At 29.3% G+C, this 18,903-nt stretch overlaps 1 protein-coding gene across 1 annotated transcript in view; it reads left to right on the top strand.

The window, feature by feature from the left end:
* The window catches only part of LOC136071865 (F-box only protein 7-like), a 51,456-nt gene extending 40,195 nt beyond the window's left edge, over window positions 1-11,261 (top strand). The window contains exons 9-12 of the mRNA XM_065797406.1: window positions 2,594-2,714; window positions 5,294-5,328; window positions 5,462-5,612; window positions 10,900-11,261. Of these exons, the coding sequence (XP_065653478.1) occupies window positions 2,594-2,714; window positions 5,294-5,328; window positions 5,462-5,612; window positions 10,900-11,138 (546 nt within the window). The 3' untranslated portion in view covers window positions 11,139-11,261. The remainder of the gene's footprint in view (window positions 1-2,593; window positions 2,715-5,293; window positions 5,329-5,461; window positions 5,613-10,899) is intronic.
* The last annotated feature ends 7,642 nt before the right edge of the window (window positions 11,262-18,903 follow it).

Genomic DNA, 18,903 nt, shown 5'->3' with positions numbered 1-18,903 from the left:
ATACACCATAACAGAAACTTTTATAATATTTATAATGTACTATTTTTTCTTCTTTAACTCAAATTATAACTGCAAAGTTGATGAATAAATACTGGTGGTGCAGAGAAAAAAACAAAATAATTTTTTAACACTTTTCACAAGGCTGCATGCAACTGTTACATAACCTGAAAACAAGGCTGCATGCAACTTTCATGCAAATGTTACATGAACCTGGAAGTTTTTAGAAAGTAAAAAGAGTTGAAATGTAAACAGAAACTTAAAAAACTGTAAATAGGCAGGAAAACATGAAGAGGGAGAAAATTCTATTGATATTTTAGGAGATTAACTAGAATAAGAAAAGTTTTTGAGCATGAAGTTACATTTAAATGATTTGTTTTTGCTAAACGACAAGTCACACAAGATTGTGTTTTGGTAAGTGTAACAAGCGATGGTAGCTTGCTTAGGACCAATCATACTGTTTGTAGAAATAAGAAAAAGACTAGAGTTTTACAATAATTGGACAGAGGCTCAAGCATGGCAACTAGAGCATGTCCAATAAAATTAATGGTTTTGAACTTTCTTTAAAAGAGAAAGGGCATCATTAGAAAAGTCAGACCAAATATGATAAACAACTATATCCCATACAAGAACAGATTTATGAAGGTAGAGAATTGAGTTGGGAGTTAAAAAAATAGCAACTTATGATAAAAAAAAAACTTTTAATCATCTTGAGTCTAACAACTGTCGTTCTATTGTTAACCTATTGTCTTGTTAAATATTATTACAGAAAATTTTTATTCATATGTTTTAGGCTATAATGTCTTTGCAATAAATTAGTTTTGTGTTATATTTATTGTTATTAAATGATTATTATCCTTATTAAGATTTCGTTAAAAAAATTATTTTGTATTATTTAACCTTATAAAGGTTTAAATAACAGCATTTATTTGCTAAACTTTTCATTGGGTACAAATATTCTCAAAATTCTCATTTCATCATGCAAGAAAATATTTAATGAAATTTATTCTGTAAAATATCTATTGCTTATTTTATTTTATTTTTTAAAATTGAACAATTATTAGTCAAGATTGCAAAAAAAATTGGCATTATCGAGTCAATTTTAAAATTGAAATTGTTTAATGAATAATTTTTTATTGTCAATTTTGGTAGTTTTTTGGTTTGTAATGTTAAGAGGTTTTAATGTAAAATACTTGCCAAATACGACAGATAAATAGGAGGAATGAAAATGAAAAGAAGAGAATGGCCTTAAGATTTAGAGTTGAATTTGAAAAGTTCTTTGCAAATAGTTTTGCTTTATCCTTGGGAGAGGTAATAAAATCAGTCCTAAGAATGAGAGGTGGAATGTTAGACCTGACTCTGTTGAAGATTTTCCTAAAGTCTCTAGAGTCTAACTTCTGAAATAAGATACAAGGTTTAGTGCACTGAGAATAATGGAGCTTAGCATCTGACAACACCTTTTTACATCTATTTCTTGCAATAATAAATAGCTGTTTGTTCTTACAAGAGTTGTTCTTTTGAAAAAAATGAAAAAATTGATTACAATTAGATATAGTAGCTGCACAAAAAGGTGAATATAATGAGGCTTGACTTGGAACTGATGAGAAGGAATAAAATCTGCCATCCCTGCCTTAATCCACAAAATTACATAGGAGACACTTTTTTCAGTTGAGACAAAAAAGACATTAGCCCAAGGACCATAACAAAAAAAATCACAAAAAGAATCCCAGTCAGCTTTAGGGTAGTAGTAAGTAGTGCAATGATAGGGTGAGTCCAAAAAGGAAGTATGAGATAAAAGGTTTAAAGAGATCATTGCATGGTCAGAACTAACTAAAGGAGAGAAAAAAGAAACTGAACACAAGCTAGGATCAGAGACCAGGCATAAATCAAGGAGTGAAGGTAAATGATTGGGGTTGTTAGAAAAACGAGTCAAAAGTTAACTATCTGAGTAAAAGATTAAGAAAGATAGAAGTTATAGGCTTTAGTGCTAGCAAGATCAGTGGCGTTAGAGCCAAGCCATTCAAGGTGATGAGCATTAAAGTCACTTATAACAAAAATATTGACAGAGAGCTAAAGAGAGAGAGGGCATAGTCAATTTGATCAGAAATTATATATAAAAGAGTGCAGTCTTGGAAAGAATTAGAACAATAAAGAACAAAGAGAAAGGTGATAGAGTGAAGAGATGCTAAGCGGAAGCACATAAAAGAATGGTCAAAGGACTGAACCAGACAAATAGATGAATTTATAGGCATGTATACCTCCAAGTCAAGCATGTGGCTATTGGAGTCTTTGCAAATCAAAGGATAGTACCCATTAACACTGAGATCTGAAAAAGGAATAGTAGAATTTAATTTGGTCTCACTGAATTGTATTTTAGTGAATTTTATTATACATAATGATGTTAGTTGGTATAGATCAGTAAAATGTCTAGAAAATATAAAAATATTTATATCTTTTACTTATGTTTTAGTTAAATAAAACAATATTAGCTGGCAGTGAATATGAATAATATAATTTATATGTACTATATGTTTTTTATGTTTTTTTAGTATTTGTATGTTTAGTATGTTGATTGTCTATATATGAAATTGTTTAGCAAAAACTGATTTTATTCTTCGACTATTCAACAATTGGAAGAATGAGTTGTGTGAGCAAAAACTGGAATCTACTTTGTTGTGATGAGAATGTATGGAAAAAAATTTATAAATCACTGCATGGTAAGCTTGTTTTAATTTAAAGGGTTAAATGATATAGTATGTATCGTTATATAGTTGCAGTTATCTCTTTTTCTGAAATATTGATTATAGATCTTGCAAACAGTTGCAAGATCTTTAGAATGCATGGGTATAATTCAATGTGCAATCTGTGAAATATATCGGTTATTTTGCATTCAGGCAAATGCAAAACAACAGTTTATTGGTGCTTGAGAAAACTTCCGAGAATGTGTCAAACTTTAAACTTTGTATGTACATGTCAAAAAAAAAAAAAAAAAAATTTGATTATGTTACTTAGAGGTTAATAACAAAAAACCCGAAAATTTCTGCCAATCCTTAGAACTCATTTGAAGGGTATAATATTTTAAAAAATTTTCACTACTCAATTAAATTAAATCAAAATTTGTTTACAGAAATCACATTTCATTAAAAAAAGTTTTGTTGTTTTAAAGTGGTGACTTTGTAAAATAACTCCATCAGTTGTGGAGATGGTCGTTCGGAATGAAAAAAACTTGGCTCAGACATTTAAAAACAACTCTAAATCTACTCATAATATCTGCATTATGAAATAAAGATTTTTTTGGTCATTTAAGATAAAGTTTGATTGAATTTGAAATATATAAGATGCAATGTAAAAATATGTCAAAGATTTTCAAAATATTTTTGCCTCATTTTTTCTCTGCTCACCTTACTGACAATACAGCCTTTTGGAGTGAAGAATTGAATTCTTGTTTTAAACAAAATAGAAATTTGTTTGATTGGTCAAAACTCTATTTGCTCAGAAGATAACTGAGAACTGATTAATTTGCAAAAGTATGGCCATCATAATGATGATCATTAAACCTCTAAAGTTTTAAATATAAACTTTCATCTCTTTTTGATAATCTGGAAAACAATTACTCATCACATTTAAAATCAGCTACAAATCTGGTCCTGGCTTTGTTTTATCAGAAACACAACTTGTTTTAAGGTTTTTTTCTGACTGACAAGTGGAAATTTATCTTCAGAAAAAAATTTCCTTGCTTAATGTTCTAGAGATTTCACACTAGGCTTTTTAAATTTGTTTAAATTTAAATTAATATTTATAATAAGCTATAGCAACATCATGGTGTGACAATCATTTTGTAGAATATAAAGTTTATTGAACAAGTTTTATTTTAGTTTTTATTGTATTCAGTATAAACATATCTATTTTCTTTTGTTATATGCATGCACTAACTCAAATAGGTTTGTTGTTATTGGATCATAGAGATTTCAAAACATTCTTTATATTTTTTATCCAAATCTAATGCTTTATAATAAACAGGTGTCTTTGCTTTTGCTTCACGTTTTGGGCAAGTTATCTATAAGTGACCAGAGTAGACTTTGTTTTTTTTTTTAAAAAAAACAGTTAGTTTATACACAATCTTACAGTTCCATAATGTTTACAAATGCACACCTATGTGTATCCTATAAATAATGTTAACACATCCGTTTAATGTTGTTTTGCAAGAAAGAACTGAATATTCTATAACAATGCTCTTTGCCAAGCTTGTTGTTTCATTTGAGCTAAGATCATTTTGGCTATAAAAAAAAAAAAAAAGATTAAAAAATCAATATTAGACTTAATATTTTAAATATTTAAATTAAATTTTTAAACTGAATAGCAAAAATTAAAGTTAATAAATCATTTTTAAACAAAAATTAAAATCATTTTTAAACAAAATATAACGAAAAGAATATTTAGTTGTTGCTGGGTTTTTTTTTTCACTATGGCACAATCATGAATCATGTTCTAATTTTGCCTTGTTTCAGCTTTTTTACACTTTCGAACATTCTTTTGTATAGTTGTTTAATAACTCTTCAATTGCATAATCATGAAAAATATTTTCTATTCATGAGTGAGGTTTTTCTTTATAATTCAAAAATGCATTTACTCCCTACTATTTTGTTAGATTACCTTAGTTTCTTATCTATATCTTATTGTTTTATATCTTAGATTACTCTATTATTTCATTAGATAATAATTCACCACATAGATAAGATTTATACATTGTAATAAAATTAACTTATATTCAACAACAAAAATGCATATAACTATAAAATAACAAAGTTAGCAGTATAACAATAAAATTTAAAGATGATACAATGAAATTTAAATTATAGTTTACTATATTATAGTATCCTATTTAATAGTTCTGACACTTGATACATTTTACTTTTAATAATTATAATAATGAATGTTAAAATATGCGTACCATATATTTTTTAACATGACACATAATAAAACTTTTATTATTTAAGTTATTTGTTTTCAAGGCAACAAATCTGTATAACGGAGGCAAACTATATCTAAATAGTTAAATACACCATGTCTAAAATGTCTAATTTTATTTTTACTTAAAACTTTTATAAAATTATAAAACTGATCAGTAAAAAGAGCATTGAATGAGCATCAACGTAGTTATAACGTAGTATCAATGTAGTTAACTCAATCCAAGCTGACATGGTTTTATACCTCCAGTATACTGAAATATTTGTTGTTACGAGAACATGTTAGTTGTTTTGGTAAAAAAAACTAAAAATTAAAACCTTACCTTAAGGTCACCAAGCACATTGTGATGGAAATTACAAAAATGTAAGTTCTCTCTACCTTTCAACATTATAACTTTTCAACCTTCTGATATTTCTATTCGACATCTTTTTCACTTCATTAAAGTTAACCATTTACATATGCTGGTTAGATGGTTAAGTATATATTTTTAATTTAGGCTGTTAAGTGTTACGTAATAAAAAAACGTAAAGAAAAGGCTGAACGCATGGAATATTTTGCGAGACCACAACAGCAGAATTTTCCACCTGACTTTCGAAATCGTCATGATGGATTTGATTATCCAAGTCCTATTGTTCCTGGAATAATTGGTTAGTTTTTTTAATTCAATCTTTATTTAAATTTATAAATCATTTACAGTATTTTTTATTTATCATTTTAAGTTTATGTATGTCCTTTAAATTTGAAAATAACCAATAAACTTAAACGTTTTTAATGCATTTAAATCATAACCCTTGGTTTTCATCTTCGATATATTATGAATGTTATAGGCGAATATACTACTAAGTTTTTTACTGAAATCTTTCATAGTTTTTAGGAAAATTAATTTAAAAAAATCAAATCAAAGTGTAATATGTTTTGTAAAAGTTTTTTAAGGTTTTAACAGGGGCGGATGCAGGATTTTTCGTGGGTGTTGCCTGTTTTTTTTCGAATTGCCAAAATATAGTCGGCGATGTTTTTTTATAAACCCCTCCCCCGGGCTCGCGAGGGGGGGGGGTAAGGTTGCAAAAAAATATCGCCGACTATAATTCGTCATCAAAGCGGCATCAGTACTTTATTATTACTTACTTGGCATTGTTCTCAATTACCCATATAAAACAAAACTAATAAAAATATTGCCTTGGCTATTCTGTTCATAAATTAGACATTTTTTACTTGTCTAACCTATTTAACGAAGTGCACCAACGAGAAGGTAAGCCATAGGACTTTGCACTCCATCTGTAAACTGTCATGTGGCCTAAGGTTAGCCCTCCATTTCTGGATTCTTTCCTTTTCTTGATAGGCAGTTAGTGTAAAGTATTTGTATTGTTGCCTTAGGTTAGCCCTCCATTTCTGGATTCTTACCTTTTCTTGATAGGCAGTTAATGTAAAGTATTAATATAGTTGCCTTAGGTTAGCCATCCATTTCTGGATTCTTTCCTTTTCTTGATAGGCAGTTAGTGTAAAGTATTTGTATTGTTGCCTTAGGTTAGCCCTCCATTTCTGGATTCTTACCTTTTCTTGATAGGCAGTTAATGTAAAGTATTAATATAGTTGCCTTAGGTTAGCCATCCATTTCTGGATTCTTTCCTTTTCTTGATAGGCAATTAGGCCAAATTTTTTTAATAGGGTTTTATTTTTAATTTTTTATGTTGCTTTTTCAATTTTCACTAAATATAAGGTAAACTTAAATATAAAATAAAATACATGAATATAGTCAATAAACAAAAAAGAAATTAATAAATTAATATTAGGTAAAAACCAACTTCAAGCATCGTTCCCCTAAAACAGAAAAAATATTTAAAACTCTTTCTACATCAGGAATTATTTCTTGATGAATAGACATCAGAGCTAAAGAATTAAATCTTGACTCTGTCATGCGGCTTCGCATATAAGTTTTCAGTCTGCGTATAACAGAAATGCTCCTCTTGCATTCACATGTAGAAATTGGAATTGTTCCCATTATTAAAAAACCTTCCCTAATGTTTGGGAAACCCCTCATATCAATAGACTTTAAAGTCTCTGAAATAGTGGATGGGATCACAGATTGATTGTTCCAAAATGTTTCCCTTCAAATCTAATTCAGCATGAATTGATGTAGGATGAGGCATATCCGATATATAAAAATGCAAAAATTCCATAAAATCTGATTTCCAAAAACATTTTTCTTTATTTTTTTTTACAACAGTTGCAGGAATACCAGATAAACCTTTGTAAACAATCATCTCACCTTCATCAAATCTATCTTCTAATTCATTAATTAAATGATCTAGAAGAGGAGATGTGATGGAATATTTGAAATAATCTGAAACTGTGTCAGAGGGATAATTATCTCTATAAACTTGTCTGCCACAGAGCCTTGGTTTAACTTCTGAAACATCAAGAGTCTTAGCTAGGTCAAGAGCAATTAAGTACCATTCGTTATGATAGACATCAATATTTTTTTTTAAATCTAAAATTTGAGTTTTTAAACAATTTATTTCATTACACTGTTGTGATATATCAAATGCTTTAGTTTGGAGAACAACAGTGATGGCGTAGAAATAGTCCATTATTTGTTTTGTTAAAACTAAGCTCACAATAAAAGAAAAATTTGTCATGAGATTTAAAAAACATGAAGCTTTTGAAGAAGTATCAATATTATAACTCTTACCTTCGTTGTATGACATTTCTTCCATTGAATGAAAAACGGATATGTAGTTATCAAAAAAAACATCCAGACCTTTAAGTTTCTGAACCCATCTAGTTCGACATGTATCAATTAATTTTGCTTGACTAGGAAAAATGAATTTATTGAGACAGCTAGCACGTTTAGGTGATAAGTTAAAAAAATATGATATATCTTTGATTTGATCAAGAGCATTTCTAACACTCTGAACATTGCATGATTTACTAATAACTAAATTAAGTTTATGGCATGCACAGTGAACAAAAATAGCCTTTGAATTGATAAGTTTAATTCTAGATGAAATACCTTTTAATTTACCAGACATTGCCCCAGCACCATCATATCCTTGACCTCTACATTTTTGGATATCAAGACCAAGATCATCAATTGCAGAAATTATGTTTTGCGCAAGACTAAGACCAGTTGTACCAGATTTACATTCAATAAACCGTAGTAAGTCTTCACAAATAACATTATCACAGTCAATATATCTTATAACTAGAGATAGCTGTTCAACATTAGAACAATCAGAGGCTCCATCACACAAGATAGAAAAATAATCTGACTTTTTAATTTTCTTAATTAGAACTTCTTCGATTGTTTTTCCACAGCATTCAATAAGTTCGTTTTGTGCGGTTTTAGATATATAAGTTGCAATTTTAGGAGCAGAACGAATATGGTGCTCAAGAACTTTATCACCTGCTTCAATACGAAAATTTAAAAGCTCTACAAAGTTACCTATACCAATGTTGTCTTTACATGTTTCTCCAATCTGTGGATGATACTTAGTGTCATCACAATGACCTCGAAAAGCAATATCGTTGCGGCCAATAAAAATAATTGTCTTTATAATTGGAATTAATTTATTTCGATTACTTATAATAAGTTTTTTTCTTAGATTATCAATATCAACTTCAATCAGATTTTTTTTTGAATTAGATCTAGATTGCAGCATGTTCAGACAATGCATTGACATTTGATGAAGTCGACAACTATTATTGTGATCCATATAAGCACGAGTTGCATTACCCCATATTTTAAAAGGTTTTTGAATAAAATTGATTATTGTGGTATTGTTTGGAATTCTGCTACCCAACAGTGTACATGAAAGGCAGTATGCTCCATCTTCAATCTGTGAGTAAGCTAACCAGGAATATTCAAGTAGCCATTTATGTAAAAATGATCGTTTTTTTTTTCACCAGAAACAGGAAAAACAAAAGACAAGTTAGGAATAAATATTTTATTAACTAGATCTAATAACATTGAATCATCTTTGCCAGCAGATAGATGTCTACCGCGCTCATAGTAAGTAGAAACATCATAAAAAGGAAGGCTTGAAGGCTGATCTGATGTACAAAGAATACAATTAACTAAGATTGGATTAGGAGTAATATCAATATTTACATCTACAATTTTAGTTTCATTATCTATGCAAAACTTTATGTGAGATTGAACTAATGATTTTTTATTAGAAAATGGATTTTTAGGAGGTTGACAAGATAAATTAAGAACCTTAGTGGTAACAGAAGAATGCGATAGAACACTTGGCAAAACTGAACACGATCCTCTTTTTAAATCACTTTTGACAAATTTCTTTAAGCATAAAACTTCTCTTTTCACAATAGGGACAAAATGATTTGGTGACCACATATCTTTATCCTTGGAAATAGAGCGACAATCAGTGTTACACCATAAAATACTCAGAATTTCTTTATTTGTTTTATGATCACCACGTGGGTATATACTCACATTAAATAACTTTTTATATTTTTCAAGTCCAAATTCAGGATAAACAGAACGAATTTGCTTATTTAACACTGTAGATAATGCAATTAAACAAAGAAAAGAAGCAAATTTATTGTTTCTGCAATTGTTATAGGCTTCTTTTTTTATAAGTTCAGAAATATTTATATCATTTAATTCTGTAAAAGAATCAGAAGACTCAAATGAAACACATGCCATGAAAACACTATAGAGTGAAGAAAAACTTTTAGATTCCACTTGGTTTAAGATTATTGGGTATCTTGAATAAAAGGTTGCTTTCTCAAACAACTCAACAGAAGTTAATAGTCGAAGAATTTCATGTGTTTTATCTGATGAATTTATTAATAAAGCAGCAGAGTTGTAAAGACAGTTACCATTTTCCATTGACCTGTAAAGTCATATCATATATAAACTAAATATAACTAAAAATAACATATTTAACTAAAGGTTATTTGTTAAGAATTATAGTTTTATAAACAAAATAAAACATAAAAAAACGCGTTTAAACTCATACTTTAAAACAATATAGTCTTCATTTTCTTTTTGCATGGGAATAAAAGCTTCCAGTTCAGAATTTCTTAAAGAGAGAAGATCTTTGTTTACAACAGGAAACTTTGAATTTAAATCTTTGAGATTATTACGAAGCTTTACTTTGTAAGTTGTAATATTAGGCAAATGCTTGGCTTTAATGGCATTGGATAGCAACAAATCCATAATTGCAAACAAAAATAAAATTTGTATTAAAAATTACTTTAAACTAATTTTTGATAAAACTTCAATTTATTCGAATACTTATAGCTTTATTTTAAAGCTTTAATTATTCGAATAAAGTTTATACGAATAATTAAGGCGTTATTGGAATAATTAAGGATTCATTTCTATATATAAACGGAACCGAGAGAACCCTTTTGATCAAACGTTCCTGCAACTTTTTTTGTTGTCTACCGGAAATTCGGGTCAAATGAATCCTGAAACAAAAGGGATTTTTTTGGCCTTAATTACGGCAACCAAAATAAATACATTGCAATAACGATTGCTTAAAAGGGTTCTTTCGGTTCCGTTTACTTTAAAAAAAGAATCCTGATTAATAGCGGCGTTTTGAAACATCACGGAGGAGAGAGTCTTTGAAACATTGTTAAAGCCGTGTATGTTTTTCTATAAAGGCAATACTTATTTTTTTTTAAAGAACTCACATATACATATTAGTATACTATAAATTTAAGTTTAGTATTTTTTATATTATGAATCGGAATTTTTTATAACTTCTTAGAATATTATGGGTGAATCCTGGGCAACACAGGATACCCCCTAGATCCGCCCCTGTTTAAACTTTTTTAATTTACCATATCTTTCTGTATTTCGCAAAACGTGCGAAATTATAAATATGTTTTAATTTTTATACTTTAATTATTAAATCTTTATTTATATTTATAATTTGATGTTTGTATTTTTAAATATTATTTTAGGAGGTGTTCATGATCTCTATCCTTCTCCAGGTTTCGGATTTGGTTTTCCAGGTCCTTCTATGCCTCAAGGATTTTTTAACCCACGTGGTGGTAGAAGTGCGTATAGACCTCCTGGTGCACGGTTCGATCCTTATGGACCTTTTACTGGGGAAGATGAGTATACTAGTTCTAGAAGGCCGCATCCTGATTTATTTCAACCTCCCAGGTTTGGTGATGATCGTTTTGATGGATTTATATGAACAAGCAGCATTTTTTTATTTTGTAAATTTATTGTCTTAATTTCTGTTTTCCTTTATGTCAAATATAATTATTGCATTGTATAATTTTATATTGAAATATTATAGGAAAGATTCTTTATTTAATATTTATGATTTGAAATTTTCTTTAGTGGGAGTTTTTATTTTGTTCCGAATTGTTTTTTTATTAAAAAAATGGTAATGTATGGAGTGCGATCGATTTGTCTTATTTTTATAAGTTCTATAAATAAAGTAAATCGAACATAGTTAACGTGAAACATTTACATCAACAAAATATATTTTAACAGTTTTTTTCAAATATGTTGCAAATCATAAAGAAAATAGTTTAACGAAAATAGATTAAAGAAAGCATTTCTTTTTTCAGACTGCTCAAAGTAGTTTTTATGAAAAGGGATATTAATGAATATAAGCTTTTTTTAGAACACAATGGTTATATTCACAAAAATTATCTGGAAGAAAGTAAAGTAGGCTCACGGTGCATAAGAACATGCTCTAAGACCTTGTAACATCCCTAGAGATTTTTTGTTGTTGTTTATCATCCGAAATCTTACTTATTCCAAAAATATAAAAAGAACATTTTTTCATCGGAGGGAAGAAACACGAATCTTTGGCAAATGTCCTGTATTTTTGTTGTTCAAAATTTATTAAGTAAAAGTCATGATGCATACTTAAAATTCTAGTATGTTGATACTGGTGAATAATGAGGATGACTTGCAAATGGTCAAGGTAATTAGAACTAACCCAATCCCGTCTTGACTCCTAGTTGCCCACACACTAGAACTATCTTTCCTAACATCATAAAAAAAAATTTTTAAGTTTGTTATCATAAAATAAATCAAAATTCATAGTCCAATTTCAAATTTAATCAAAAAACCTCTTTTCGTTTAACATTTATAATAATTATTATTATCATGTAAAGTAGAAAATTCCCTCATTTACCCCCGAAATAACTTTGAATAGTCGTAACTTTTAAAAGATAAGTTTTTTTTTGCATAAAATTTGATATGCATTAATGAATTTTGATCTAGTTTAATATAACGCGCAAAAAAATTAAAATTTCTTTTAGGTATCATGTTCTTTGATCTTTATGTATAATGATAGTTTTTTGATCTTTATGTATAATGATAGTTTTTTGATCTTTATGTATAATGATAGTTTTTTAATCTTTATGTATAATGATAGTTTTTTGATCTTTATGTATAATGATAGTTTTTTGATCTTTATGTATAATGATAGTTTTTTGATCTTTATGTATAATGATAGTTTTTTAATCTTTATGTATAATGATAGTTTTTTGATCTTTATGTATAATGATAGTTTTTTGATCTTTATGTATAATGATAGTTTTTTGATCTTTATGTATAATGATAGTTTTTTAATCTTTATGTATAATGATAGTTTTTTGATCTTTATGTATAATGATAGTTTTTTGATCTTTATGTATAATGATAGTTTTTTGATCTTTATGTATAATGATAGTTTTTTGATCTTTATGTATAATGATAGTTTTTTGATCTTTATGTATAATGATAGTTTTTTGATCTTTATGTATAATGATAGTTTTTTGATCTTTATGTATAATGATAGTTTTTTGATCTTTATGTATAATGATAGTTTTTTGATCTTTATGTATAATGATAGTTTTTTGATCTTTATGTATAATGATAGTTTTTTGATCTTTATGTATAATGATAGTTTTTTGATCTTTATGTATAATGATAGTTTTTTGATCTTTATGTATAATGATAGTTTTTTAATCTTTATGTATAATGATAGTTTTTTGATCTTTATGTATAATGATAGTTTTTTGATCTTTATGTATAATGATAGTTCTTTGATCTTTATGTATAATGAAAGTTTTTTGAAGATAGCTAAAATAGTATGCAGCAAAATTAGAAATAAATAGTGAATGGCTTTGTACAAATCAGTTGGATAAAATTAAGTTCAAAAAATAGATAAAATAGGTATGGATGTTGTTATAATACTTTAATACCTCGAATTTCTATAGTTTCGGTTTTTGTTTTTTTAAGTTTATCAATACAGGTATTAAAAAACTTTGATGAGTTTTCCCGCCAGTCGATATCCCACCTGTCGTTGTTCCACTTGTCGATATCACATCTGTGTTCGGCTTGTTTGTGATTAAGTATATCTCTCTTTTGTATTTAATATTTGTTTTTTGTTAACTGCGAGTTGCCTTGTCTACAGATGTGGAAAAAACGAACAAAATTTTTGTACTCAAGTAAGAGTACTGTTACTTGAGTGAAATTTTACTCAAGTACAAGTACACGTCACCAGTCAAAAAGTTTACTCAATTAAGAGTACAAAGTAACGCATTAAAAATGTACTCAGAGTAAAAGTTATCACGTTACTTTTTCAACAGCCATTTTCAGGTAAGAAACCTGTAGAATAACAAAGCAAAATTAACGTGGACTATTCTTTTCTGTAAGTTAAAATAATTATATTTAACTAATATTTTTAAGTGTTCATTTAATAATATAAATAATACTATGTTAAAATAAGTCATTATTTAATACTCATTTTGTTAGTTTTAGTTTTTTTCTTCTTTCTTGCAAAATCATATAAGAAGATGCGAAGATATGCACGTATATATGAAAAAAATATTTGAATAAATAACTTTCTTCTTAAATACAAAAAGCATCTAAAAGCAACACATTCAAAATAAAGCCAATAATATTGTAACTAGGATATATTTAAAATATCATGTTATTTTTTTATGTTTTTTCATAGTACTTTATATACAATGGCGGAACTTCAAGTTTTGGCCCCTCCCCACTTCCTCTTTCACCCTCCTGCAAAATTTTATGTAGGCCACCACCACAAAGAAAAAAAACTTTTATCTGAATATATATTTATTGAAAAAATTGTTACACAACTGAAATCAAGTAAATAAATTACAGTATATCTAAAACTGTAAATTTTTCCTCCTTGATTTTAAATTAGCCAACTCTGTAATCACATCTTTGATTACCTTAATTTAGGCTGTTTTCGCTTTAATTCCTAATATATAAAGATTATACAAACTTTCTTTTCCTGTAAAATTGTGTAAATAAATTTTTATTATCTTCAATTTGGAAAACGATCTTTCTATCGTAGGCACAATAACAGGTACTTTCTACACTTTCATTTGGGATTCCCAGAGAGCTGTGGTACAGTTAGCAATATACACGGTGAAACTTTCCATTAGGACAAAGCAGCAATAAAAACAGGCATTAGTGAAAATAGAGTTGCCATTTCTGAAAACTGTTATACTGGTAAATAGAAATATCTTTATAATATTTATAGTAAATTTCTGTTTAAATGTTGTCTATTTTGGTTGATTTTTATTTATTTTTATATTGACATATTAAAAAAGAATTGAATAAAAACACATTTCTGCAGTCACAACATGTCACTTTATTTCTGTGGTTAAAGCATTGATATGCATAAAATCATAGCAAAAAAGATAGTTAACCAGTATTGTTAGTAAAATTAATGCAACCTACTACTGGATTAAAAGTTATCCAAACGATGGAAAGCAATATACGCATAATCTACGGACATGAGTTTTTAAACGTCTTATGCGGGTTTTTTATCCTTATTTAGTTAAAAAAAAAAATTTTTTAATTAAATAAAAAAACACAAAAAGCTAGCTGTTCTATTTGTGTTAATAAGATTAATATATATATTAAAAGTTCAGGACCAGAGATAACCCACTGTTATTAAGGGTGGTAGCTCTCTCTACAGAAATTATCAAAGAAATCATGGAATTCCTATCAAAGAAATTATGGAAATCCTTCAAGAGGAAAACTGGCCAAAACTTGGATCATGAAACCATAGCGAATTAACTGGAGCATTACACTCTTTGTGTAGAAAAATAACATTGCTGGTTTCGTCTCTTTTTACAAGAAAAGGCTCCTTAGAAGAAGAAAAATTATTAAAATGTAGTGCTGTTCCAGTTAAAAGTAAGTTGATTTAATAGTCTGAAACTATTAAATCAGGCTTGCAAAAAACTGTACATTTGCATCACCGTCTCATTAATCTTATTAATATTGTCTCATTAATATTGATAACAGAAAAACACGTACATCCAACGTTATCATTGCTGGCATGACCAAATCATCAAATGATAATAATATATCAAATGTCTTTGAGTTTTTCAAAGCTTGTAATTTAGAATCTATCAAGGTCAACCATGTCAAACGAATCACTTCATCTAAGAATAAGCTAACTGCCGCAGATTCAAACCTTATTAAAGTTACTCTCAAAAACAAATCAGATTGAGATATTGTACTCAAAAAGTGCAGTTAACATAAAGCAGCTTTATTCAAAGGGGTTTTTGCCCATGAAGATAGAATTTCAGCTCAACAATCAGAGTTTATTAATCTAAGGGCTAAATTAAAAAAGCGTAATGATCAATTGAAGGAAGCCGATGTCCTAGATAAACCGTTTCGGAATGTCATCCACAAACGCACAAAAGTCATATGTTGCATCAATATCATTCTTTCCCGAGACGAAAAGAGATACGTCTACGCCTCAAACTCTGATCTATCTTACATGCTATCAGAGTATCACAAAAGTATCAAATCTACCGAAACCATATAGGCTAATCAGACAAACTCAAACTGTTTATCTACCTCCTACATATCATCAGCCAACAGCTAGTTCTCCTAATTCAATAAAAGATCTACAAATCCCTTTTAACATCAATTTAAATCCTCTAGCCACCCCCTTTAAACCAAATAATAGCCTAATGATCACAATGCAATTGCCAATTATACTCGCAACCGACACACGTTCCATTGATCCTAAGCTAGATCACCTCGTTCAAATATATGAGACATAAACGCTCATATTGGATTTCTTACCGAAACATGGCTTACCTCCACCACTCGCAACATCGTAATCAGTTGTATCCAAGAGTGTACCAAGTACCTAATAACGTCCTGTGAACGCAACTGTTTATCTGAAAAAGGAATACCCAAAAGCGATAATAGTCAATCCCAACTACACAAATACCATCCAGGAGCTATCCCCACGCCTGTCATCAGCCAACCCTGGCAAACTACTGAATCCCTAATGAAACATGGAAACTTTAAAATAGTTACTGCTAGAACTCGCCGATTTAGATTATCACGTGGATATTCATGTGCCCTAATCGCTGTCGTTTATATTCCACATTGGCAGCTAAGTCGTCAGAAGAGCTCCATCTCACAGCTTTCGTACGCCATAGAAGATCCAGTAGCCAAATGTTCTAGTAACAATCCACCTCTAATTTACATAGCTGGTAACTTTAATGGATGAGATGTCAAGCCACTATGCAAGATGTACCACTTATGGAAAATAAACCATGACCTAACCCGAGTAACAGCATGTAAATTGTCTTGCGTTGACATTATACTAACAAATGCTTCTAGTTATATTTCCGAAACTCTAAAACAAAATCTGAATCTCTAATCGATCAAGATTCCAAAGCTAATCCTTTATTAAGTATGAATTCCAGAAATGCCAGTGATCACAATGTTGTCATTGCTTTTTCTCCCCAATATATGTATAAAAACACTCGACCAAAACCTAAACGCATCTAAATACGATCGGGAATGATTAGAGATACAGTTGTACGACTACTTGACATGCATAGTATCCTAGCAAACCTTGACTCTGACCCACTTAGAACATTCTCAGCCTTCCAGAACGCTATAATTGATGTACAAAATATACGTACAATTAAAGTATGCGGTGACCAAGAATGGATGACTGCAGGTATCCTTAGCTGCATGAAACAATACCAAAATTAAACAAAGCTGTTCTTACGTAACACCTTGGCTGATATTATTGCTCGACTTATTGCTATCTGGAAAGCATCTTACTACAGAAATAAATATAAATATGCCAAATTTAAGAACAATATGTGGTCACATTCCCGCACACTATCAATCCCAATCCGCAGTTTATCCACAGATACTGAATTTGGTGCAAAACTAAATGTGCAATTTTCAGATATAGTTTGGCAAGGAATTATTAAGCCAGATTTATCACCTTATTTCAAAACAGTCGCCTCTCCACCAGAATTGCCTACTTTCACCTTCTCTAACGTCAGTGAACAACTCAAACGCATCAAATTGACACTAGCCGGTCATGTGAGCATATCTGTCAAACTACTCTATGCGGCACAACTTGAACAAGTCGAAGCCCATATTATGATTTTTAATCATTGTATCAAAATGTATTGTACCATCTTAATGTCTTTATGCAAACATCATACCTATTCCAAAACTTAATAATCCTTCTCTACCATCAGACTACTGACCAATCTCTATAATATCTGCAACATATAAAATAGTTGAACGCATCCTTGCAAAACATATTATATGTCGTAAGTTCAAGATAAATTATTATCAAAAAGCCAATTTGGTTTTCTTCCAGGTAGAAATACAATTGATGCCATCATACAAGTAATTGATGACTGGGGATACGCTATTGACTGCAATACCTCATTATATGCTATATTCTTTGATTTTTCAAAAGCATTTGACCTCGTTGACCACATTATCCTTATGCACAAACTTGAAATCAACCTTCCATCATGGTTATCATTCTGAATTGCAAATTGGCTTTCAAACCGTAAACAACATATTATATTCAACAGCAAGCTACTGAATGGAAAGATGTTTTATCAGGAGTAATACAACGAAGCGTCCTTGGACAAATCCTCTTTTTAACCTATGTACTAGACATAAATGACTACCTCCCGAAGGGCATTACACATAAGAAATATGTATATGATATCTTAGCTTACATAACTGTTAATAACTCTTCTCTTCCACAAGAAGTAGCAGATAGTCAACAAGAATGGTGCAATGATAACAAAATGTTTCTCAACATTGCCAAATGCAAAGTTATTTATATTGGCAGAGGTGAAAAGCCTGTCATAACATTAAAAAGCAAAATTCTTGAAGTTGTAAGCTCATACAAATACCTTGGCATCAACCTCAACTCATATCTCAATTTTGACAAACAATGGTCTAGTCTACATAAGAAAATTGCCCTTAATGAGTGTCTATTTAAGCAGCTCCTAATATTTGGTGGATGGTCTCAACCCATGCTTATATCTGCCTACGGCGCTTATTGCCTTAGTCAGCGTCAATGGAAACTAAATCTAGGAAGCAAAGTCTTTCAAAACCGCGTTCTAAAAGCTGTTGGTATTGATCCACATAATGGAAGCGACTATGGTCTCCTTCCTATTGAAGAATATCTTGATTTCGTATGTCTCAGCACACTTAAACAAATTTCAAACAAATCTAACCATCTAATCACACTTAGACTACATAAAGACAATCACTCACATTCCACTTTCAAATTTAATACCAGATCTGCAAAATCAACAATGTATTTAAACACATATCTACAAAAATTTATCCGCCATCTTCGTAATGATGCAAATAAACCTGGAGGTAATTCTACCATTTACGTTACCTGAAATCATTCAAAAGGGTATTCCAAAATATTGTACTATTAGTTTTTTGTAAACTCAAATCATTATTTATTTCAAGAAAAGAAAATATTATATTTACAAGTATACTAACCTACTTAATTATACTTACTTACTTAATGAAGTATACCTTAAAAACAAAGAGCAGTTAAGAAACTTTTTTACTATAAACAGAATACATTAATCGTTAGTATAGGTTATATATATATATATATATATATATATATATATATATATATATATATATATATATATATA

This window comes from Hydra vulgaris, chromosome 05, assembly GCF_038396675.1.
Source record: "Hydra vulgaris chromosome 05, alternate assembly HydraT2T_AEP".
NCBI classification, from domain to species: Eukaryota; Metazoa; Cnidaria; class Hydrozoa; order Anthoathecata; family Hydridae; genus Hydra; species Hydra vulgaris.
Note: the sequence above shows the minus strand (reverse complement) of the source record. Positions and strands in the feature narration are given on the sequence as shown.